The sequence below is a fragment of the Aphidius gifuensis genome, linkage group LG2 (assembly GCF_014905175.1).
Source record: "Aphidius gifuensis isolate YNYX2018 linkage group LG2, ASM1490517v1, whole genome shotgun sequence".
Classification (NCBI taxonomy): domain Eukaryota; kingdom Metazoa; phylum Arthropoda; class Insecta; order Hymenoptera; family Braconidae; genus Aphidius; species Aphidius gifuensis.
The window spans coordinates 1,261,635-1,289,334 of NC_057789.1; the positions used below are offsets into that span (position 1 = coordinate 1,261,635).

Consider the following 27,700-nt stretch of genomic DNA (forward strand, 5'->3'; position numbering starts at 1 on the left):
TTATATGCAAAATTTTAAAATGCATATATGGCTTTGCAATTTCACCTCGACCATACGTGAAATTTTCTCATATATTTTTTTTTATTTACAAACCATTCAAGTGTCAATACAAAAATAATATTTTTTTCCAATAATTATTGATATTTTCGCGCTTAAAAAATTAATTTTTATTAAAATAAATGTTTAGTTGCCAAAATAAAAATTTAATTTTAGTTTTTATATGAAAAATATATTTTAAAAAATACCAAAATTAATAAAATAATATTTTTTCTAATAATTATTGATTTTTTCGCGCTTAAAAAATTAATTTATATTAAAATAAATATTTAGTTGTCAAAATAAAAATTTAATTTGAGTTTTTATATGAAAAATATATTTAAAAATACCAAGATTAATAAAATAATTGAATTTTGTTTGTGCCTTTTTGTTGAAAAATATGTATTTTTAGTTTTTAAAAAAAGAATTTGACACATTGCGAGTACAAAATAACTGATAATAAAATTTTTATTGTGAATTCCGCGTACGAGAATGAAAAATGATTTAAAAACTGTGATATGAATGTGTGTGTATAGCTACAATAAAAAATTGAAATAATTGTAAAATAACAGTGATATTTATTCACCTCCAGGGGTTGTATTTTGTATAGAATAACGAATGCATAAAATTATATACGCAATGTCGTATATTTTTAACTAAAAAATGGGAAAAATAGAATTAAAAAAATCAACAATAAAACTACCTAAAATGGCAAAGAATATAAAGAAACAAAAAAAGTTAAAATTAAATCCCTAGGGATCTTTGGAAAGTGTGAATGTGCACAAATGGAAAGTGTAAAATATATATACGAGACATTGTGAGTGGTCTTTCATGTATATTCACATAAAAATCCGTAAAATAAAAAAAAAGAATAAATAAACAAATAAATAAAAAAAAAACAAAAAAAAAAAATTTCTATTCTGTTATTTACGTTGTCAAGATTTATCGCAATATATCAAGGTATTTAAAAAAATAAAAACAAAAATTATATGCAAATGGAAGTTCAAAAGCTACTTGACTTTTATTTTTTTACTATTTTATTTTTGTTTTATCTTAAATAGAAAAATATGATGTTAGAAAAAAAAAAAGAACTACTTGAATTTCAAATATGCAATAATAATGATGAGCTTTTTTGTTATTTATTTTTAAAATTTTATGAAGAATGTTTTAAAAAATTTTTGTCGATTTTTAATTTTAAAGTCAAATAAAAATTATTCAATTGCATGGAAAAAATTTAACTATTTATGGAAAAGCTCAAGTAAATAAACAAGTTATGAAATTTATTTTTATTTATTTTATAAAAATTTTTTTTAGTTTTTTTTTTTTTCTAAATCGGGTTTTTTTTTTTTTGAAAAAAAATTACAAACTGTCTGATCATGTATTTGACTTGTAATATATGTCTTTTAAAGTCCGTGAAACGAAAAATAAAAAAAAATATATATATTTAAAAAAAAAAAAAAAAATTATAAAGAAAAAAAAAAAAAGCTCACATTACGCCTGAGTGCAGAATTCAAGAGGCGGTATACTCGAGTTGTTTATCTTGCAACTTGTCACCGGGTTCTCTTCTTTACTTTATGTATAACATCGTCCAATTTTTTTTTTTTTATTTTTTATATTTTTTTCTATCTTCATTTTAATTTTTTTTTTTTTATTTATTTTTTCTTTATCAAGCAGACGAGTAGACGCCAAATGAGACACTGACTATTTTTCAGCTAAAAGTTGAAATTCTATAGATTTGATTTATTTGTACATTCATTACTTGACAAAAGAATAATTATGAAAAGAAAAAACATTTGATTATTCTCAGCTAATTAATGTGTCTGTTGATTTGTTACTTTTTAAAATATAAAATATTACTTTGAAATTAAAATGAGAAAAGCTCAAATTTTATAATTATTTGCAACTTTTTATATTGCAGATAAATAATTTTAAAAATATCTAATTGCCAAAAATTAATATAAAAAGTATCTAATTCTACAAAATTAAGCCGTTTTTAATTTGAAAATATTTTTTCCCTTAGTCACATTAACTAACACATGAATTAATATAGAACAACAATAAATTTAAAAAATAAAAAAAGCTCTGACCATTTTACTATTAACAAAATGAAAATTTCGAAACAATTGCAGTTAGGCCCTTTTGTTATTAATGCAAAAAATCATAAATTCTATAAATTATTAATTTTTTCCAAGCTAATAAATAAAAAAATATCTATAAAATATTATTTCATTGTAAATCATCATCACGACCATTTTTAAAAGTCAAAAAATAATTTTAAATTTTTCGAAATTCAAAAAATCTTTTATCTTTTGTTAATTAAAGAAAAAAAAATAACATAAATTAAATTCAATATCAAATAATAAAAAGATTAATATGTCAGCTGTAATAATAATAATAAATTTCCACTTAATTGTTATTCAATTATTAAAGTATAAATATAGGTTTAGCCTTTTTGTTTTAGTAGTCCAATGATACAACAGAAATTGAGAATTAAATTTTGTCCAGTGCTCTTGAAATGACCATTAGTTGATGTAACAGTTGTGAAAACATAACAAAACTATTCATGAAAATATGACAATGGAGTGTTTCTCAAGATTTTATTCAAGTATTTTGAAACCACAAATAATAATACACTTGACAAATATACATACATATATTGTTGACAATGAAATTTTACTTTTTAAAATTATAACAATGTTGTATCATCAGCCAACAAAATACTTGATGATAATAATATAAACATTAGTCTTTATGTGCATATATATATGTGCATATTTATATGTATAAAATTTAAATTTAATATTCTTGAAATTACATTTGGCATTTTAAAACTAAAAACAACAATAATCATTATATGCGCGTGCTTCGAGCTTAACTCGTTTGTATAATTAGTCCGTTGTTGGCAGTTTGTTTAAAACTACAGTGTCACTTTCTATCTTACTTACTCTTTCAAATAAAACTTATATAAACAAATATAAAATAAAAAATTTACAAACTTTTAGTCATTTGCCTGTTGTTGCATTGTCACTTGAATTATTGCTGCGATAAACTCATTTACAATAAAATCCCAGGTGTATACATTCAAGAATATTAATCATTTATTTTGTTCTCAAGTCAACCCTTTACTTTTTTCAAATATTTTTTCGTTTATTGTTAGTTTTTTTCATTTAATCAATGATCATTTTTTTAGCCAATGAAATATACCTATATATTTTTTTAATTCAAAAATTTTAATAAATATTTTTTTACTCGGATAAAAAATTATAAATAATCAATAATTTGACTTTATGTTGTTTATAATTATCGTTGGAAAAACTATTAAATTTAAGTGATGGAAATTGGGAAAATAATTGATTTTGTAAAGTCAAAATGTTTCTCGCATGTGGACATGTCGGAGGTTTGTTAATATATATACAAGTTCTAGCGGACGATTGATGTACTAGTGTTAAACGAAGTGCATCTTTACCTAACTCTTCCACTACCTTTATACTACAATCTATACTCAAATACTCTATCAGAAACTTTACCAGAAAAATATGCGAATATCAGATACTATACCAGAAACAAAGTGCAATATGAAAATATACAGATGAATAAGAAAAACCAGATAACAAGATAAAAGAAAAAATAAGAGAAAACAATAATTTTTTGATTTTTTTTTGCAAAAAAACCTGGATAAAAATTCTAGAATCAATTAACTAAATAAAAAAAAATAGAAATTGAATTACTTTTTTGTCAATGAATTTATTAATCAAACAACTTATTTATTTATTGTTTATTTATTTATTGATTAATTAATTGATTTATTAATTTTTTCATTAATCTATTTATCCATTCATCCATATAATTATTTATTTAAAAGTTTTGTTTATTTTTTATTTACCATTATTACAGTGCGTGTTATTTAAAACAAAAAAATATATATATATTTGAGTAAATCATTGAGATAATTATCATGTAAATATATACAGTTGTAACCCTCAATCTTGTTATGAAAATGACTCGTAAATAATCATTCAAAAAAATTAAATGATGGGTTCGATATGATTGCAAGGTAAAATAATAAACACATATAATTTTTAACTCGAAATCAATATAATTTTTTATCATGTAACATCTTTATTACATCAATACAAAATAATTTCTATATACAATTAAATTTTTTTTTTTCTTTATCTTTTATTCCACTGAATTTTAACTCAACTAAATTTCTTTTTCCCTGGAAATATCATCTTCAATATCATCAAAATAAATATTCCATAAATAACAATTTTTTTACTACTATTTTAAATATAAAAAAAATTATTTATAAAATTTCTAGCCAATACGTTTCCATTAAAAGTTTAATTTGTAAAAAATAAAATAAAAGTAAAATTTGTGTCTTGATAAAATAGAGTAAAAAAATATTGGACAAAGTTTTATAAAAGTAATTCTGATAAAATGAAAAAAATATTATTAAAATTAATGCAAATTACAATTATTCGTTCGTCAAAGTTTGGAGTAATATTTATATAAAATTGTCGTGTATTTTTATACATCTGTGTCACTTGGGGCTTGTTTAAAATTTAAAATTTATAACCAACAACAAACCCTTCATGAATACAAATATTATTTTTATTTGTGACAATCAATCAAGCTGGTAATAAATATCACAATAAAAATATTTAATAGATATTTATTATAACCAATTATTGTCAATGAGGATGACCACAATTATCAACAATTTATTCAGTAAATTTTTACATTTTTTTTTCTTTCTCACAGATATAAAGCGAGACTTGAATTTTATTCATTCATCGACTTTGATAATCTTGGATTTGAAAAAAAAAATAACTCCATCTGTTGTGCATAATGAAGTAACTTTTTGAATCGAAAATTATTTATCATCTTGTGTCAAGATTTGTACACTCCAAAATTTTTATTAAAAAAAAAATTCATTTTTTATTTTTATCACTTGGAAAAGTGTGTCGAGTGAGGCTCAAACTGAAACTTTAATTTTCATTTTATAAAAATTTTTTTTTCATGTTTTTATCTTTTTTTTTTTAAACAAAAATAGATTTTACATTTTTTTTTTTTTTACTTTAATTTTCTCATTTGTTTCGTTATTAAAAAAAAGAAAAAATTAATATTAATTTTTAATTATTTATTAACTTTTAATGTTGCTTTATTTATTTTTTAATTTTTTAATTTATTTATTTACCTGTTTATCAATTAAAAATTGTTTTTTTCATGCAAAAAAATTGAAAATATTTAAACAAATTAATTGAGATAATTATTAACTATTAAAATTATTTATTTTTAAATTTCTAATTTAAATTTTCATATTTATTTTACTGTTGAAAATTTATTTTTTAATTTGTTGTAATTTTTTAATAATTGTTTTATTTCGTTTCATTTTGTTTTAGCGAGTGCAAATGGCACATGCGTTGAGACGCATCTCATACGCAAACTGTGAACCGCAATTTGCACAATTCAGTTTTCTAGCACGTGAACCACGTGCACATTTTAGTATTCAATATTGTCATTCATTCATCACCGAATCACCTGAACAGGTAAGCCAAAATATATTCCCCTAAAAACAAAAAAAAAATTATATAAATAATAAGTTATCGTATAAAATATTTACCCTTTTTATTTTATTTTATTTTTGTTTTATCCTCGTCACCACCAGTGTCATAACTTTGTTTTTTATTTATTTTTATTTCTCTTTTCCACCCGAGGAATTTTAAAAAGTATGCTTGTGATAAAAAAATAAAAAAGGGATAAAAAAAGTATATAACGGAAAAGGGCGTTTATATATCCAACAACTGTTCATCCAAAATCTCGTAAAACATTAATGACGAAATGTCTCGTGAATTTTTGTTTTCAAACCACGAACAAGCTTAAAACATATTCGCAAAAAAATTAAATTTATAAATGGAAAGAGCTGTATAAAATCGGACAACTAAGGAAATGATACAAATTTATATTTAGTCGTAATTTTTTTTTGTCTGTTTTTCCACTTAAATTACCGAAAATAATAAAATTATATAAATAAATCAAAAAAGCACAAGAGCAAAATAAACTTGAAAAAATTTTACCATAAGAAAATATGTATTTTTATTTGCAACGTTCTTTTTTCATTTGAATAATTACTAGTTATTAAAAAAATTATAAATAGACAAAATTAATAATTTAAAACAAAATAAAAAATTGCAAAAATAAAAAAAAAGCCATGTAAATTAAATGTAAATGTAAATTAAATTTTTTTTAATTACTTGTTAATTATTTTAGAAATATATTTACAAACACTCTAATTTTTTTTTCTTAGCAAAGTTCAAATCATCAAGTGAAAAAATAGTAAAAAAAATAATTTAAAAAATATTTTTTTGATTGTCTTATTTTACTTTAATAAATGTAAATTAAATTTTTCCAAATGATAATTAAAATGCCATTTAAATTTGTGGTAATTTAAATGAATCAATTTTTTTTTATTTCAACTAATTAACCAGGTAATAAAAATAAAAATCTATAGAGAGTTGTTAAAGTAAAGTTAAAAAGTTAACAGTGATGAAGTTTTAGTGATTATCCCCCATTGAGACTTTAAACGACCGGTAAAATAAATTCGCTTAACTTTGTGATCACAAACTAAATGTCCATCCTCTGATTTTAATGGCCAACTGTCTGGCGAAACGATATGCATCCCAATGGGATTTAGCTTCATTTAAAATTGGAATGATATTCCATCAAGCGAGAGAAGAGAAATCTTTTCAAATAATTTATCAATTGATTTATCATAAATCGATACACATATAGATCATCTGTTTTATCATTGAATAATTATTTTGAAATCTACATTACCGACTGAATGATCTATAAATCATTTTTATCATTTTATTATTATTCAATGCCTAAAATAAAAAAAACTTAACGGAATGTTTAATAAAACTAGCGGTTTAAAATACTGTATAAAATTAAAAATATAAAAATAAATAATAATAATACAACCGAGGGCAGCAATGACACCTCATGCAGAGAGTCACGCGCATAAATGCTGATAATTATGCACAAACGCAACAGGATATCATCATAAATGCAGACACTCAATTTTATTTAACGGTCTTTAATATTACCGCAAATTATCATTGAGGAAATTTCATATCCGGGCTTAATTTTTATTTCTTTGTCTTGTTTTATTTTCTTTTTTTATTTTTACTATTTTAGTAGAGATTTTTTACTCATTGAAGATTCAAAACCACTTGATACATAGATTGAAAAAATAAAAATGTAAAAATATTGAGAAACTCATTGAGAATAATAAAAGAATTTGATTATCGAGTCAATTTTACATGGAAAAAAAAATAATTAGAATTAAGTGGTGCTTGGATTTGTAGTTAGTATAATTTATTGTTGAAAATTTTTTGTTGTTTTTGTATAGAGGTTAATTAATATCAGTTACAAAGTTGATAATATGGTTTTTTTTATTTTTATTTTTTATGGTTTTCTCATTATCTTTTGGGTATTGAAAAAAAAAAGTAAAAGTTTTTGATGTCACAGGGAAGCAATATGCTGGAAAATATGTCTAATTAGTTGAGCTTAGAGAGAAGAGAGAGCCAAAGTAAAGTTTCCGCAGATTCATACTTGGAAGCTTGCATAGAAACGTTATTACCGGAGACAGGAATTTTCATATTGCAATTTTTCATTAACTAAAATATGCTCATGTTGGTAATTATAATTTCCAGATTTACCCTAGTCAAACTATTTAACTTAATTTATTTACAAAAAAAAACAAAAAGAAAATATTTTTTAATTATCCATAAATAGATTTTATTTTATAAAAATTAAATGATTTTTATAAAGAAATATTTATTTAAAATAATTATAATTTATTTAGCATTGGTAAATTAATTATTTAAATTGATAATTAAATATTTTTCATGAACAAATGCATTTGAATTTGTTAAATGATGTAGAGCAATAATTTTTGAGATTTAGGGTTTATAAAAAATTCTCCCAAGAAAATGGATAAGTAGATATTTTTAAAATTTGTCTAGCAGATCATAACTAGCTTCAACTATTCTCAAAAAAATTCCCGTCAGGGACCGAGCATTATTTTTTGCAAAAAAATATAAACCGTATTTTCAAGATTATAAAAATTCTCCTGAGAAAACTCATCGAATTTATTTATCAATTTTTTCTATTTAAATATAAAAAAATTATTGAATTCATTTATTTAAAAATCACTTGTCCAAACAATAAAACAATAATAAAAACTTCATGCTAATTAAATAATTTAAAGGACAAATTTTCCTATTAAAAATTTCTTCTATAAATTATCAAAAAAAATCTAATTTATTTCACAAAAATAAATAAATTTATCAATTTTTTAATTGAATAAATTAAAATAAATAAAATCAAGTCAACACAATAGAAACTATATATACCTGCAAAATAAATAAATCTAAAAAAAAACCACAAAAAATAATTGCAATTTAAAAAAAAAAAAAAATATATCTAAACATAAGAAAAATAAAAAATTGACATGTCCAATTAAAATTCTGATGTAAAGTTACAAGTTTTTTGGATCTGAAGAAACAGGTGAGACGAGTATATCCACTTAGACTTTACCTTGTATATATATTTTTACACATACTGTAATCTCTCGGTCGTTGACATTTTAAATATTACTATAAAACAATATAAAAAATAATTATAAATATTTATAAACATTGCTAAAAAAATTAAACAAAATATCCAGTTATAATCCCAATCGAAAAGTCACAATCTAAATTCATAAAAAATATATTAGAAAAAAATTATAATCCAGCAAGGAGAGAGCAGCAAAAAAAAAAAAGATGAGACATGGCTTTTCCACATTTCTTGTTACATTGTATCTATCATCATTGGAATATATTGTACATATGTCTGCATTATATTCTCGACGACATTTGACTTTGTCTGAATGCACACATTTTACATACACCAACATGTATATAATATTAAATGTGAAATGGAATTCTCGTCTATTCGTCACACTGAATCACATGCCAAGAAAAAAAAATAAAAAAATAACCCTTTGAGAAACTTATTTCCTCGGATTGCTCTTATTTCATATGCCTCTCAAAGGCACCTTCTTCTTCTTCTTTTTCCTCTCAACCCTCCTATATTTATATATATATTTTTTTTTTTTTTCATTATTTTTCTACTGATGCTACTACTTCTTTTCCATAACTTCCGTACTACCAAAGTCTTTTTCTGTCTCTTTCAGCCTCTTTGAACATTTAAATAAAAAAAAAAAAACCATATAGTAACTCTCTTAATTTAACGCATGACTTCTCTCGAGCTTTTCCGTTAAAATTACATTTCATACACATATTTTTTTTATTTTAAATTCTAGTTGAATTGTTTTATTTTTTTTTTCTTCTTGTTTTTGAAGTTTCTTTTTTTTTTTTGGAGAAGTTTATATTTGACACTAGAGAGTTTGGACAATTTTTGAATGTAAAAAATTTAAACTTGTGTATGTATCAATTATTCTGGGTGGCTTGGGGATGATGGGAGAAAGAGATTTTGAATAATTCATATCTCGGGAGAGACTGAGGTATACTGAAGTTGAAGCTGTACGTGTTGGTCGATCAAGTACGCGATGTTAACTCGTTCACCTTCGCTGCTTCAATGTATGTGAAGAGGGTTAACTCAATGTCCTTCGAAATGTACAGAAGCTACTTTATCTGTCTTTCAAAAAAATTTTATTATTTTATGAAACTCTTTGGGGTTAAATAACGGTTATTTAAATAAAATATTTTCTCCGCATGATAAATAATTTCAGTCGAAAATTCATATTTCGATATATATATTTTTTTTTTGAATGAAAATAATTTTTTTTTTAATTAAAAAAATATATTATCAATCTGAAAAATTCATTTGATTAACAGCAATTTTTTATTTTGTTTATAAAATATTTTTTTTTTGCAATAAATTAGAAATTAATATTTTTTAAATTTTTTAAATTCATTTTAATATTTTAAATAACTTTTGTAATTTTTTAAAAATTTTTTTACATCATTTTATTATTTTTAATAAACAAAAATATAATTAAATTAAAAAAATGTAAAAATTGAATTTTTTAAATATTTTTTTTATTTAATTTTTTTATCAATTTACATTCTCCACATTTTTTAAATTAAAAAAAAATGTAATTTGTTAAATTTTATTCTTGTCATTGTGATGAAACATATTTATCTATTTATTTTTTTAAATTTACAAATTCCAATAATCATTTTATTGACCATTTCTTTATTTCCCATTAAATCATGATGATAATTTAACGGCATTTTAATTTACCATGATAATTGACATGAAAAAAAAAATAAAAATACTTGTAATAATCAACAGTAGCATGTCAAAGCATAATATTATTTATTATTTTTGTATAAATTAAATTTTTTATTTAGCCCTTTTTTAGTCTATAGACTATACATAAAAAAGTGTTGTTTTCCTTTCACACCCGATTTAATTTGATGGACATGGATGATAATTAAGATTCAAAAAAAAAAAAAAATCAAAAACAAAATATAAATGAAACAAAGAAAGGGCCGGATCAGAAAGATTGACACATCCGGAGTTTTTTATTAGTGTTTTAATTTGTATTGATGGAATGTTTTATTATTATTATTGTTTATAAAATTTTTTTTGTTTTTTTTTTTTGTATTAAAAAAGGTGTGGTATGAAGGTTATTTTTTGGCTGCCAGATGACGTTGTGGTGGTTGGTTGTATTGTTGGTTTTGCGTATGAAATAAATCGGATACACCCCATATACCTTACCTCGATGTATCTTATTACCAACCTGCAAAGTTATTTTAAATTAATTTTTTTTTCTTTTTGTTGATAAAATAAATTATTAAAAAAAATATAAAAACACATGTGCACACACACTGGTGTGTAGATGAGAAGCCAGTGTTTACCAATGTGATAACCACAAATCGAATTTAATTTATATAATAATATTCGAGTACAGTGGTCAGGTTTAATCAGAGATTGCATGTGTTGATGGTACTCCAATGTATTTACAAACATGCTCTCTAATCGGGTGTTAAATTAAGTAAATTACAAAAAAAAATATTTATCAATATACAATAGTTATAAAATGTATATTGAATTCAATTTATTGATATTTTTTTTAATAAGAAAATTTGAGAAATAATAGGTCAGCTCATTGATTAACAAGTCTATTTTAATTTTATATATAAAAAGATATATTTTTTTTTTTTTGGTATATTGTTTGTTGATTTTTAAAAAATTTATATGAACATTTTAATTTTTTTTTGATGTAAAAAAGTGTGGCTGAAAATATTTTTAGTATTTCGATGGTATTTAAAACAAATTTTGATGATAATTATTTAAAGTAAATTTCGATAGATATTTGAAAAATATTTCGATGGATTTTTAAAATATATTTCGATATTATTTAAAAAATATTTCGATGATATTTAGAACAAATTTCGATGATGATTATTTAAAGTATATTTCGTCGGACATTTGAAAAATATTTCGATGGATTTTTAAAATATATTTCGATATTATTTAAAAAATATTTCGATGATATTTAGAACAAATTTTGATGATAATTATTTAAAGTAAATTTCGATAGATATTTGAAAAATATTTCGATGGATTTTTAAAATATATTTCGATTGATATTTAAAGTAATATTTCGATGTTATTTACAATATATTTCGATGATATTTAAAATGAATTTCGATGGATATTTAAAAAATTTTTCTATGGCTTTTTAAAATATGTTTCGATTGATATTTAACGAAATATTTCGATGGCTATTTAACGCAAACTATCAATTCAATATATCCGTTAAATTATAAAAAATCTATTTTTATTTTCTTGCACAAAATATAACCACCCAGAATAAAATCACATCATTGGTCTCTTGTTCATTATAAATACATAAAGAAAATCGAAATGCTCATTTCCGGTAGTAACATTAATATAGATATATAATATACAAAAAAAAATAAAATATATTTATATACATGCGTAATAATTGGAAAGATAAGACGAGTCAAAATGCCCCCAGGTATAAATTGAACATCCTCACGTGAATAACATTAACACATGCACAGGTTGCTATGCGAAGAATAAAATATTTGTATAAAATTTTCCAATCGCATCACTGGCTCATGTATTGCAAGGAATAAGACTGACCTTGGCATTCTATATTTTACATGCACAAATAAAAGTGATACTCAATATATATATAAATAATTTTCTTTCAAACTAAATTTAATTATTCCTTTCTCTTTGGATTCATCAATTTTATTTTTATCAAAATTATCATGAAAATTTATAATCTTCATGTTTGTAAGTTCATTTATCGTCCAATTAAATGCATCAAGTTAAATTTATATCAACACAAATTATAAAAAATATATTTAGTATTGAAGATGTTGAATAAAATTTCTCATTGAGTGTATATAAAAAAATAAATAACCGACAACGAAACAAGTATACCTGAACAATTAACCCAGACTTATTATTTATGACTTATGACTTGGTACAAGTCTTCTGGCTAAGAAGTAACTGGTGTAATTCAATTTCTCTTTTTTACTGTTCAAATGCCTCAACAGTAAATGACCAAAAAAAAATATAAAAACAAATTATAATATATACAAAATAATAGCTACAATTTAGTTAATGGAATGAAGAAAAAAATTTATTTATCAATACAAAAATAACAAAATAGTTTTCTAAGAATTAATTCTAAATATTCAAAGAATGTTATTTTCTTTTGGCACCATCACCATGGGGCATGGAATATTTTAGCCAATTCAAGAAATCCATGAGATATGCGAAAAAGGAACGAAAAAAAAAAGACAAAGTTCTTTTTTAACAAAAAAAAAAAAAAAAGTGTAAATCGTGCACGACAGGTGTTGACAAGAAGCCAATACTATAGTCCATAAATTCAGTCCCAAAAATGTCTAGTATACAGAAAATAAAAAAGAATCAAGAGAAATACAGAAGAGAAAATTATAATACAGATAAAGAAAAAAATTAGGGTCAGCAGCATGATAATCATAGCGAATAATGACGATTAAAGCGTGACTCAGACTGGGACTTTAAAAGAGTCCGGAAATAATCTTCAATTTATCCTGGAATTTTTTGTTAGAAGCTCCGAAAATCTTGATGAAAATTATCCACTACTGATCTTTAAATTTTCCAATCGAATTTATAACTATTAATAGAAAAAAATGCAACAAATTTATCAAATAAAAATTACAAATTAAATTACTTAATTAATATATTTATTTTGGAGTAATTTTGACTGGAAAAAATAATGAAAAATAAAAGCAATTAATACCTAATTATTAGAGAAAAAAATACGTTATTTTGGCGGTAAAATTCAAATAATTTATTCAAAAATTTTATACAAGATAATGATTTATAATTTGTTATATTTTTCCTTCAATTAAATTCAAATATAAATGTAAAATAATTACTGCACTATTGTGTAATCCACAAATTCCAAAAAAAACAATACTCAATTTGAAAAAAAATTTGAAATATTGCAAAAAAAAAAAATAAAAAGGGGGTCAAAGAACGATTTTTATATTTTTTTTTTCGGCTGGAGAAAAGATCAGGGATTCCAGCTGCCGTTGAACGTGTTCAATGTCGGTGATGCAGACTGGAGAGTTGCGAGTAAGAGAGATAATATAAAAATTGCCAAGTCAAAGCAACTATATAGAGAAAGAAATGATGCTGGGTAGAGAAAATGAAGATGAAGAATAATAATAAAAAAGGAGGGAGGTATGTACCAGTCAAGAAAAATAAAGAGAATAAAAGCAAAAGAATGAAGGCAGGCCGCATGGTTTTTCGAAAAAATTTAAAAATCATGAGTGGGGATAAAGAAATCGTGTGGGTTCTTGAGTTTGCCGTGTTCAGAAGAGCCAATACAACGTTACAACCAACTCTCTCGTACACAAGTCTCAGCTTGGCATGTATCTTGACTTCATGTACTCTTTGATATTTTTTATAATTTTTTTTTTTTATTATTCAAGTATTTCTTAACATACCGTTTTGTATTATTTTGAATTAAATTTTTGTCTATTATCTAGTCTATGTTAAAAAAGTGTTATTTGAAAAATAAAAAACCAAGTGATTTCTGTCGATAGATATAAATATACACAATGAAAATCTAAAAATAATTAAATGAAATTAAAAAAGAAAAGCGCTGGAAAATATATACAGCAAGTAGTTGAAAAAAATAAATTGTGAGTGTTGTGTTTCATGTGAAAAGTGAAAGTTTAGTGAATATATTATTTTAATATTAAAAATATTGTTGGTTTATGTATTTTGTTTTTTTTAAATAAATATATAATAAAGTAATAATACGTAACAGTGGCATGAGGAGATTGACACGCAAGCGCAGAAGCCTTGCGGCGTTAACAGTGATAATGGGACGACTTGGTAAATCAACTCAAAATCAAACCAAACCAATATTCAGGGTACATTATAAAAAATTAATTGATGAATATACTAATCAGCAACAGGATCAGCTTAAGTTTATGCCAGCATTGCCAGATTATATGTCATACTGTTGCTGTCGTTGTGGACATACACAAAAACTTGAAGTAAGATAATTAAAATTCAAAAAAAAAAATTATAATCTATAATGAAAATTATGAAAAATAAAATTACAAATTATTTTATATATTTATTTAAATTTTTTAAAATTTATTTGAATATTACAACTGAAAATTTAATTAAATAATTCAAAAATTTAAAAGAAATTTTTTTCTAAACATTATTATAAATAATTCTAATGTTTTTCATAAATTTTATGTAAATTATTTTTCAATTTTTATTTATTTTAAATAATCAAAAAAAAATTAATAATAATAATTGAATTGTTTATTAACAATATTATAAATAATTTTAATTATTTTATTAAATTTTTTATTTTTTTTTTTAATTGTTATAAGTAGACATTTAAATAAAATTTAAAAATCTAAAAAAAGTCTATACAAGTTAACCAGTTTTGCCCACGTTTATTTTGTAATTCAGTGTAATTATAAAATTGCATCCAAGGTATTCATGATCAACTGACATAAAACTGAAAAAAAAAAAAAAAAATTAAAGAAACTATCCTATTTCATTCAACAAACTATAAAATAATTTCGAAATTTTTTTACTATCAAAAAACGTGGGAGTGCATAAAGTCTATGAAAAATAGAAAAAAAAAATTTTTTTTTAAACAATTCTTAGATTATATAAAAGGGGGGTAAAATATTCTTGAGAAAATCGATGTTGGATTTGTTTTAATTTTTTTTTTATTATTTTAATAGCAGCAAGTATGTAGTGAGTAAAAATAAAGTGAGTGTTAGTATTGCTATGTTGGTCTTAGGGGGGTAAAGAGAGTAAGAGAGAGAGAGAGAGTGATAAAGAATTTTAGGTAAGGGGGCTGAAGGGTACACAAGAAGTAAGGGAAAAGCCGTGGGATCGGACGAGCACATTCCTGGCTTTTTTATACCTCTCTCTCTCTCTCTGTCTCTCCTGCTCTCTCTTTCTCGTTATCATTATTTTTATCTCACTTACTCCACTCACTTACTCCTGAAGACTTTGTAGTAACTACTTGTGATACAACACAGAGAGAAAACTTACGATGAAAAGTACAGGATGTTCACACAAACTTCACAACTATTTTTTTTTTTTTTATATTTTTTTAAATTACCTTTTTTTATATCATCAATTACACACGTCATTTTTTAAAATTTGTACTATATTTATCAATGATTATTTTTGATAATTACATTTATGAAAAATTATTTAAACAATTATCTTAAAAATTATGAGAAAAGCAAAGAAAATACTTGTGTAATTCTATATTTTTTATTTGGAGCAAATCCAAATATTTTTAGTTTGTGTTTTTTGAAAGTTCTGGTGATCCAGTGCCTTTGGCAATGCGGAAAAAAAATTCAGCGATACATATATAGTTAAAAAAAATAAATAAATACCTATTTATCATAAAAAAAAATACCAAATATATGAAAAGAAAAAAGAGAACTCATATTTGAATATCAAAAATTTACCTCAAGGCTATGGTTTTTAAAATTTGTCTAGGAATTTTAATAATTTAAAAAGTTACGGTTTTAATTTAATGACTATTTTATATATTCTTTGGCAGACGGTGAGTCAGTAAGTGACATCATCATTATCGTCTATTTATTCATTCAATTATAGATACAGAGTTATTTTTCGTAAAGTGGATATTTCGAAGAAAAAAAAAATTTAATTTCACCTAAAAAAAAAACTGTAAAAATCTAAATTCATGAGGATTTTACTTTCCTCTTTTTTGACCATTAAACACCATAAATTTCCATGCTAGAAAATATATTTTAAATTGATTTTTCCAAGTGGAAAAAAAGCTTTTTCAAAAGGAACCTTTAAAGTCTCTTGATGATTATTATTAAATATTATTTTGGTACATGTCAATGTGCAATTTTCTTTGACGTAAAATAGAGCATCGAATTTTTATTAAACACAATAGAAATTTATTTTATATATAGACTCATTGTCGGGACACTTCATAGAAAATAACATCAAGGAATTTATATGGGGACACACCATAACACAGTATGAAACCCTTCGATGCGATAATGCTTGGAAGCATTTAACTTACACCTGGAAGATCTTCAATAACGCCTCTCCATTTCCCTCATATTGTAGACTATTTTTCCATTTTTTTTTTCTTTTTCTTTTTCTTCTAGATTCATCTTTTCTCTTTTCTTTTTTCATAGTTACTTGATGGATTCTTTTGATATAAATTTTTGCTTAATATTTTCATTCATAGATATACATGAGAATATAATTGGCACCGCAGTTGTAGTTGGCCCTTCAAATACATAGGTATATTATAAAAAAAATAATATATGTTCATCGTTTTCTTTATACATTGTCGACAATACCACGCATACACGAAAATCATTTGAGTCTGATTTTTTTCATTTTTTTCCTTCCATCTCGCTTCGGTAAATAAAGAATAATGGACTAAGGTCGAGGACGTATTATGTGACTCACGGGACTTTTATACTTTTTTTGTTTTTTTATTCTTTCCTACATTTTTTTTTTTTTTTTTTTACTTTTTTTTGTCCCGTATATATCGCTTTTTTCTTTGGAATTATTTTTTTTTTATTTCGACAGATCACGTCTGTAACGCATCGTAAATTTGCTCATTGTGGACCCTTGAGAGAGTGACACTCGAAAATTTTCTTCACTCATTGTCGCGTGTCCCCGGACTTTATCGATTTATATAGAGAATTTTATATTGAAAAAAAATATATAGTATATTTCAAGAGGCTTCTTTTGTTGTATTTTGACATAAATTTTTGAGTATTATTATTTGATAGATATATATACTTTTTGAGTTATTCAAATAGTCATTCAAAAGTCACTTAAAAAGAACGAGAATTATATATTTTTTAAATATTCTTACTATTTTCTTTTATGAATTTTGTAACACGTTTACTTTTGTATATCGTTTTACTCAATATTCAGAAAATAAAGTGGAAAAAAATTTTTTAAAGCTGAAAAATTGATTAATGCTCAGAGCTTTTGGATAAATTTAAAATTAATTATGTAAAAATATATTATCAAGTCATTATGTTGTAATGACTTGATGTTATTATTATTTCAAATTTAATATTTTTAATATTAACCTTTAAAGTATTGTATAAATTGTTTATACATGCCATGGAAAAATTTTTATAAATAAAAGTATTAAACAAAATTGTTTGAAAAAATCCGTTACTAAAAGTTTTTTGTAATTTAAAAATTATTTGAATTATATATCACGACAAATTATCATAGCAACATAAGACATAAATATAATTTTCCATAAAAAAAGTAATTCAAACAATTGAAGGGTAAATTCAATTTTTTAAAATTATTTTGCAATATTTAATTTATATTAAAAATTATTAGATGTTCATCATTATTTTAAATATGTGAATGGGTATTTAAGTTAAAATAATTTTAACACTAATTTTTCTAATATAGAAATAAAATATTCTGGTTAATAGATTTGCTATGTAAGAATATATATCATAATTAACAAAGTTGTGTCAACACTTCTAGTGGTCAAGTTGGTAAAGCACTCAGTTCCCGTTGATAAGAGGTTAGGTTCGAGTCCAATTCTTGAAAATTGTCATGCTTATCACAGAAGAGCTTCGAACCATTTGAATGAGATTTATCGTTGACATGAAATCTATAATTAATTGATTTAATTGAGCGTTTGAAGCGAATACCTCCTGGTGTAGAACGAGTTGCGTCGAAGTCGTCACTTGTTCTACGCCAGGATATATTGGCTCCAAATGCTGGATAACTTTTTGTTTTTACAAATTACTCCAATTTTTATTTATTAATTTCTACTTGTCGACAGATATTTTAAACATTTCTACAGATATTAATTTTTTGCCAACAATTGAAATGTCTCAATCCACTTCAAGTCATTAAAACTGTTTATTTATTTTATTTATTTATTAAATTTATTATTAATAAAATATAATTATAATATATTTTTGATAAATTTGTCTTTTATTTATTTTTAATTTGGCAGTCGATATTTTCGTTGTCAGAATAAATTAAATCAAATTATATAAAACTAGAATAAAAATAATTTATTAAACAATAATTTATTATTAAAAAATTTCAAATTGACAGAAAATTAATTCAGAAAAAAAAATTAAAAATTGAATTTTAAAAAAGAAAAAAAATTTTGAAAATTATATTATTTAAATTTTTTTTTCCAATAAAAGAATATAATTAATACCATCTACTTGAAATAAATAATTAATGAAATAAATAATTAACGACAATGATTAAAAAATAAAAAAAAAAAAAACTAAAAATAATTCAAGACTGAAAATGTAAGGAACTTGATTTTGAATTGAGTCTATGCTTCTCAGACATTGAATTTATAATGAGAAACATATGAAATTTAGCATTGTATAGAATCATAAAATATTCAACAATTTACCTATATCTTTTCATGTAAAATTTATTGTTAATATTACAATAGATATTCCAAATGAATAACTAACATTATTCATTGTCAAAAAATTCATAAAATAAATTCACAAATTTACATTTAAAAATTTCATAAATAAAAAAAAAAAAAATAATCCTTTTAAAACAAATATAAACAATTGGGTTAAATTATTTATTAATTTATTCAAATAATTTTTTTTATGGTTTATTTTTAGCTACAAGTATTTATAAATAACTCGAAAACATCGTTAATATATTGACTTTCTTTATTCATTTTATCTAAAGGGTTTTTTTATTTTTTATCTCAACAAGATAGCGGTGCTTTAGGATGTATTTTTATGATCAATCAAATAACATTCATAATCATAGTCATAAAATATACATATCGATACACTTCCGGATCAAATAAATTTTAAATAAATATATTAAAAATTAAAAAAAATAATTTTATTACTATTTTAAATAAATTAACATTTAAAAGAAATTTTTATTTTCAATTAATTTTTATAAATAATCAATTTAGTTTATATTAATTATATAAATTATTTCTCTGAGAATTTAATAAAGATAAAATAAATATTTCCTCGTGTTTAATTTTGTTGTATGTAATTTTTATTTTTAAATTACTGGATAAAAAAAAATAAATGTTGAGGGTAATTTTATTGTTTTGTGGATTTTTATGTTGTCAGTTTTTTGTGTATATATTTATCTTTTGTGTTTGTTCACCGCAATTTAACGAAAATTTGCAAGAATGAATTATAATAATTCAACTTGATGCTAAGGTAACATATGAACCTTGTGGTATCTTGTTTGTGCACACGTTATTTTAAACAAAAAAAAACTTTAAATTTTATTTAAAATGGAAAACAATAAATTTATCGAAATAATTTTATCAATTTTCATATAAAACAAACATGAGAATATAAAAATTATAAATAGAAAAATTTTAATCAACAAAAAAGTGATTAGATTCTATAAAAAAATGATATAAATTATCAAAAACTTTTATCCCTGATGACATTTTAACTGCTGACTTGAACTAAAATGAGTTTTTCTTTTTTTCAGTGAGAAAAGAATGATTCAGTTGATTTTTATAGCAATGAAAAAATATATATAAATCATATTTTTCTAATGGAGAAATTTATTTCATTCATTTTTCTATTTTTTTTTATTTTTTTTTTTTTGCAAATATTAGATTTTTATGGTGTTTAATCGTGTACATTAAATTGCACTGTCACCGGAAATGGTCAAATGATTTATCGATTCGATAAATTGAAAAAAAAAAAAAAATTAAAACCGCTTAAAATTTGCTAATTAATATAAATTACTTGACATAAAAAATACATTTAATTGACTAAAAATAATAATTAGAAATTATATATTTAAAATATTTTTGGTAATTAATTTTGCATGTAAATATTCTTAATTAATTTTATAATTTAAATAATTGTAATTTGAAAATTTATTGAGACGAAAATAGTCACGTAAACATCAATCTAATATAATGTCAAATTGTCAAAGATTTGTAATATATATTCAAGTGTATAATGTGGATATTATATGTACTAAATGTCAAGGATTTCTCTAAGGATTTAATACTAATTGCTGATCAAAGACACCCACTTAAAACCAACTTGAATCTCCTTATCAAATTCAACCCCATTTAAATTTGAACCCCCGTTTCCGCAATCTAGGCACAAATCGTGTCAAGTCAAACAATTTTCCACTTTTAAATTACACAAGTCAGTCTTAATTTAAAACTCATTACAAAATTACACTCGTTATTATTATTACTCTATTTTTTTTCATAAATTTACACGATCATCATCGTCATCAAATAAATCTCTCGTATACCTATATATTTTTATATCATCATCTGAGTAAATTTTTTCAAGTGTCTATACAATCTCAAGACTCTCAAGACCACCCTTTATTTTTTATTTTCTTATCAGTAAAAATGTACTTGAGAAAATGAGAAAATTACCGGATGTTGTCGGCCTTGTCTTTGTGGATTATTTAAGGTCGTATGAATAAATTGTAACTTAATAATATTCAAAGAAATACAATATACTAGAAAATTAAATTAAATAAAAATTTAGTTGTATAATATTGTGAAAAGAAGAATATTTAAAATGGAAAAATGAATTTCAAGGTGTGGAAAAAATTTTTGCAAAGAAAAAGTGGATTTGTGATGTCGTGGTAAAAGAGGAGAGGAAGATATGTGTATAATATATGAAAAAAGTGATCGAGGTGAGGGGTAAAGAGGTGAATATAGAGGAATGAAAGATATGGCCGTGACCGGTTGGTATGTGCGGAATGTGGCCCGTCACGCAGTCAAGTTAAAGCATTCACACAGACAGATATGTAGACATGTATATGTTAATACATTTACAAATGTGGGTAACATCAGGTAACTTTACCTTACCGGTACCTTTCGATTTTTTTTTCTTCTTTTATTTTTTTTTTTTATTTTATTTTTAATATTCATTTTTGTCCTTTATTTAACCGCAATATGGTAAATTTTTTATTCACTCAAATTGAAATGATTTTTTTTGTTTTTTTCACTTAGCTAAGAATATTATTATTAAATGGAAAAATTTAATTGTATTTATGATTGGTATTACAATTAAATAGAAATGTATATACTAGACACAAATTTAAGTCATTTTAAAATTAATTATTCTGGTATATAAATAGCTTTTTTGAGATAAAAAACGTGTAGTAGTTTTTTTTTAATTATTTAGAATATTTATTTATTATTATAATAATAGTACAAACACAGTAAAATATAAATAAAATAATACAATGAAAATTGTCTAATGATCATTTCGATGTATAAATAAATATTGCATTTAATAATTTATTTATATTTATAAAATTTACTTTTATCATAGATATTGGATAAATTTAAAATTGATTAGTTTAAAAATATATTATCAAGTCATTGTGTTGTAATGACTTGATATTATTATTATTTCAAATTTAATATTATTAATATTAACCGCTTGGATGTTTATTTTTATTTTAAATATGTGAATTAATATTTCAGTCAAAATAATTTTAACACTAATTTTTCCATCAAATTAGCTATATAGAAATGAAATATTATGGTTAATAGATTTGAGAATATATATCATAATTAACGGAAATGAGTCAACACTGCAAGTGGTCAAGTTGGTAAAGCGCTCAGTTTCTGGTATAGCGTTCCTAGGTTCAAGTCCAAGTATATCCTTGGTAATTGAGGTTCAAAAATTCGGATTAATTTAGTCACGTATAATTCAGCGTTTCAAGCGAATACCTCTCGTCATAGAACAAACTGCGTCGAAGTCGTCATTTGTTCTACGCCAGAATGTATTGGCTCCAAACGCTCGATACCTTTTTTTTATTTTTACAAAATATTCTAATTTTTTATTCATTTATTTCCACTTGCCATCAGATATTTTGAATACATATTTTTATAGTTATTTATTTTTCTGTCAACAATATTGAAACGTCTCGATCCACTCCAAGTCATTAAAACTGTTTATTTATTCAATTTATTTGGCAGTGGATATTTTTATTGTTAGATATTTTCTACTAGTTTTTCATATTCTTTTTTTTTTTTTTTAAGATATTTATTATGCAGATATTTTTTTTGTTCGTTATATTTAACAGAGTAATTTTTGTTTGAAATATTTATTCATCAAATTATTTATTAATTATTATATATATTATTTATTTATTAACTTACCTTTGCTATAGAAAATATTTTTGTAGTGTAATATTTCCCATACTAAATTTTATTATGCAGATATTTTTATTCAGTATATATTCAACAAAAGAAATTCATTCAAAATATTAAACTTGAACAAAAATATTCAAATTAAAATAAAAAAAAATAAATAATTATCTCTTCAGGCCAATTATAAGACAGCTGCAGATTTTTTTATTTATGATAAATAAACACCTGTCTTCTCTGAAAGTTCATATATACATACGATTATCCTTTTTTTTTGTTTCAAAGAATAAAATAAAATCACTGCATTAACATCACTTGAAATCAAAAAAAAAAAAAATAATAATAAAACCAGCAATAATTTGAATTTTCATATTTAAAGCACAGATCAAAAAAAAAAAAATATATTAAAATTAAGATTGCGTGATAATGGAAAATCGATTAGACTTGCCACCTGCAGATTTATATATTCCATCTTAGATAAACCAAAAGATGAGAGAAAAAAAATTCTTCCTTTTAAATATTGATCCTTCTGAGTGCAGCTGCATTTTTTTTTTTTAATCACATGTCTTTACCATCATCATTCCTTCTCTCAATTCTCATTCTACCAATATTTTTTCCTTCTATTATTATTATTTGATTTTTTAAAAATAATACACCTGTCTATACCTGAGGACAAACAAAAATTTAAATACTCAAAATTTTTTAAATACATTTAATTATAATCACTGCATTTTATGAAATGCTACTTTATTAAGGTGTATCACCTGCTAAAATTAAAAATAAAATATTTTAAATACATATATATAAAACATCCGTAACGCCTCTTTTTACTTTTCAACATCATCTTCCTTTTTATATATTTTTTTTTCGACTTCTTGAGGTCATAAAGTAAAAAACAAAATTCTCTGGGGTTTCACACTCGATAGTTTTACCGCCCACATTGCACTATATTCTTCCAATTTTTTTTTTTTATTTTTTTCTTTAACACAACTCATGATATATGATCTTCATGACGCAAAAGGCGTGGACAATGCTCATCCAAAAGAAAAAAAAAAAATTCCCTTAATTCAAGAAGCTCTCTCCAATTCATGAGAGAGTCTTTTTGAATTTTCAAAATATATTTATTCTCAGAATATTATTCACACCTCGTAGTTGTACATTGTATTTCAGATGGTTAAAAATAAGTAGCAGAAGATGTTAAAAAAATATATAAAAATGAAGAAGATAGTAAAAAAAAAAAAATGAAATAAAAGCTGACTGAAATTCTATCACGTAGAAATGTCACAAATGATTGTAAAAAAAAAAAAAAGGTGTCACTATACACTCTTGATACGTGACTCAAAGTCTGTCGGCTCAAAGCTTTTATACATGTAACTAGATGAAAAATACATAAACATTAAAATAAGAAAACTTGACCGGAGATAAATTTTTTTAAAAGCAAAATTTTTAATTATTTGTATCTGAAATACTCAAATTTTTAACAATAAAAAAAGGTATTTTTTAAATGAACAAGACTTGAGGATAGTATAATTTTTTTAAGATTATATTTTTATTTTGAGAGTGTTTTACTTTGAGATAAAAAATACTCAAGTGTTTGATGATAATTTTTTAAAGCGTGGGAATAATTTGAGTTATTTTTTAAATTTATAAATAGCTCACTTGGTTTTATATTTTTATAGTCGATTAAATATATTATAAATCGATAAATCAATCCATTAATTTTTAAATAAGAATTTTTTGTAAATGATTTTTATATGTATTTTGTATTCATCTGGTTTTTAATATTTTTCATAATTTATTTTTACATTTTTATTATAATAAAAATGTATATTTTTTTGTTTAAATTGTGACAATGCCTTGGAGCCGATTTCATTTATATTTTACTTGGTTTTTCCCACCGTTGTAGCAAGTTGCATTGGACTGTGTAAAAAAGAAAAATGTTTTTCCCGAGGGAAACAAGACAGGTTGAAGTGCCCACTGTCTGTATGAAAAAAATAATAATAAAAAATTATAAATGAATAAGAAAAATATAAAATAAAAATATAAACAATTTTTTTTTTTATATATTTTTATTTTTTTTATACATTGGACAATTATTTTTAGTTAGGAGAAAGACTGGATTTCAGATAATTTATTTTTAAAGATGAGCTACTGATAAATCTTTAACATTGATTTTAATTTTTTTTTTTTTATCTGGAAACAAGTGACAAGTGCACTTGATGTAACTTGTATCATTGATGAAACTACATCCAATTTTAGACGATAAAAAAAAAATATTAAAAAAAAAATTTCCCAGAGACTTTTTATTTCTAAAGATAATTATTTTTTTAATTTTTCGCAATAATTTTTTTAATATTAATTTAATGAGAAGAAAGCTATAATTAGATTTGTTGATGAAGACAAATTATTATTGTCTTGTTTCATTTTTAAAATAAAAGAAAATTAGTTGATTATTTTTGTAAGGAAGTAGTTTTATTTCAAAAATGATTTCTTGAAAATGATACACCTCGAAAATCCAACTGGCAAATAAAGTCTTTGTGGAAAAATAAAAAAGGAAAATTGAGTAAACACACAATATTGTCTGCAAACCAGCAGGTAGAGCGCCTTTTTTTTCTTTTTTTTTTTTGCTTTTATTAACCGGAAGATATGTGTTTTGTTACTTGGAGAATTTTATTCTCAACCCTACAAAAAAAATTCGAATAATATTTACTCAACTTATTCACCACCATTGGGATGGTTTATATATTTTTTTTTTTTTCCTTTTACAACACCTTTTTTTTTGTTTAATTTACGATAAACGAATACGTGAGATTCCTTGGGTTTCTAAGATTTCTTACGAGGATTTTCATCTCACATTTCATCGACACTCGAAAATGCTAAAATTTATCTTTCAAAAAATAATAAAATAATAAAATAAAAGAAGAATTTCATTCAGTATATACGAAAAGTATTGTAGGGATTTTTATTTCTATTAAACAAATGAAATTTATTATTTTTTTGTAAAGTCTTTTGTGATTTAATTATATTTGAGATTAATAGTTTAAGTTTGATTTTATATTATCATCTTTGAAAATAAGTGGTTCAGATTGTTAGCAAAAGTTCAACCTAATAAAACAAGAAGCTATATATATCCAAGATGATAAATCATTTAAATTTTCATGAAAGTAAAATTTTGTGGTTCATAGAGTTTTGAAAATGGCACAAGTATATAACTTGATGGTGAATTCAAATTTCAAAAGTGTTATATTCATTGTCTACACAGGCTATTCATTTTTTATTATCAAAATTATTTTTTATTTTTTTCATTAACTTTTAAAGTCTTCAAAGACGCAATCAATAAAATTAATAATATATTTCTAGATTTCTGTGTTATGAAATAAAGAGATTTAATTAATATTTAACAATAAAATTTTTTAAAAAGAAATATAATTAAATCCAATAAAATTACTGGAATCTGAGTGAGATTGCTATGCAAATAGTCCGAGTTCTGGGGCTTCTGTGGAATCTATTGAGGATGTCATAAACCCGGAGAGTTATGAGATCAGTTCTCTTGGCCAAGTAATTACATCACCAGCTATATCTACATGCATCATCAAAATACCCAACCATAAACACGGTATCTTTGTATTCAGTCATTCTGACAGTATCAAGGCTTAATATCATTGTCGAAATAAACTAAACACAAACTTAATTCATCTTGAAATACGAAAACATTTTTAGCATAAATTCGTATTTAAAATATTAATTAGTTAGAATAATTATTTATTATTACAATTAAAAGAATTAATATATATCATAATTAACGGAAGTGTATCAACACATCAAGTGGTCAAGTTGGTAAAGCGCTAGGTTCTTCGTTCCACAATTTGGTGTTCGAGGCCAAGTTGAGATGGTCGTTATTATTTTCGTCAATAGCTCTAAGTTAGCGTTTTAAACGAATACCTCTTGACATAGAACAAGTTGCGTCGAAGTCGCCACTTGTTCTACGCCAGGATGTATTGGCTTCAAATGATAGAAATCTTTTTTTTTTCGTTTTTACAAAATTTAATTTTTTAATATTTAATTTATGATGAAAATTATTGGATTTTTATTTTAATTTTAAATATGCGATTGAATAGTTGAGTCAAAATAATTTCAACACTAATTTTTCCATCATATACAAATGAAATATTCTGGTTAATAGATTCTCCATGTACGAATATACATATATCATAATTAACAAAATTGTCTCAACACTGCAAGTGGTCGAGTTGGTAAAGTGCTTGGTTAATGATATTTCGCAAGTGGAGGTTCGAGTCCAAGCCTTAGTTTATTAAAGTCTCAAAATTTAAAGCTTCCAACATAAGCCAACTTTTTAAGCGAATACCTCCTGGCATAGAACGAGTTGCGTCGAAGTCGTCGCTTGTACTACGCCAGGATGTATTGGCTCCAAATGCTCGATATCTTTTTTTTATTTTTACAAAATACTCTAATTTTTTATTCATTAATTTCCACTTGTCAACAGATATTTTGAATATCCCTATAAACACTTATTTTTCTGCCAACAATCCTAAAACGTCTCAATCCACTCCAAGTCATTCAACCTTGAAGCAAATTTATTTGCATCAACTACACACACAATACCATATTACCATCTCAATTTTATTTTCTATATACAACATAAATTAATTTATCAATTTAATATTATCATCATCATCATTTCACCATCAGTATACATTTAAAAAAAAAAAAGCGACAGAAAAGAATATAATATAATAATTTCCTCAGCCACACCCATCATCTGAATGGTAATTAGCCTAATGGCATATCGAGTCAAAAAATAAAAAAATAAAAAGTGATTGATACACAGAACAGTAGTAATAGCAAGGCAATCGCGTGATGGGTCAGACTCCCTTTCATTTATCGATGATACTT

General features: G+C 23.3%; 1 protein-coding gene across 6 annotated transcripts in view; it reads left to right on the top strand.

Moving 5' to 3' along the window:
• LOC122848187 (tensin-1-like) overlaps positions 1-27,700 on the top strand; it is a 102,159-nt gene that overhangs the window by 65,060 nt on the left and 9,399 nt on the right. For 5 of the 6 annotated variants that reach the window (XM_044146080.1, XM_044146081.1, XM_044146086.1 and 2 more), the window contains one exon: positions 5,442-5,588. In XM_044146080.1, coding sequence (XP_044002015.1) covers positions 5,442-5,588 — 147 coding nt within the window. Of the gene's footprint in view, positions 1-5,441; positions 5,589-13,963; positions 14,655-27,700 lie in introns of those variants that run through there. The other variant, XM_044146082.1, reaches the window with a different exon arrangement.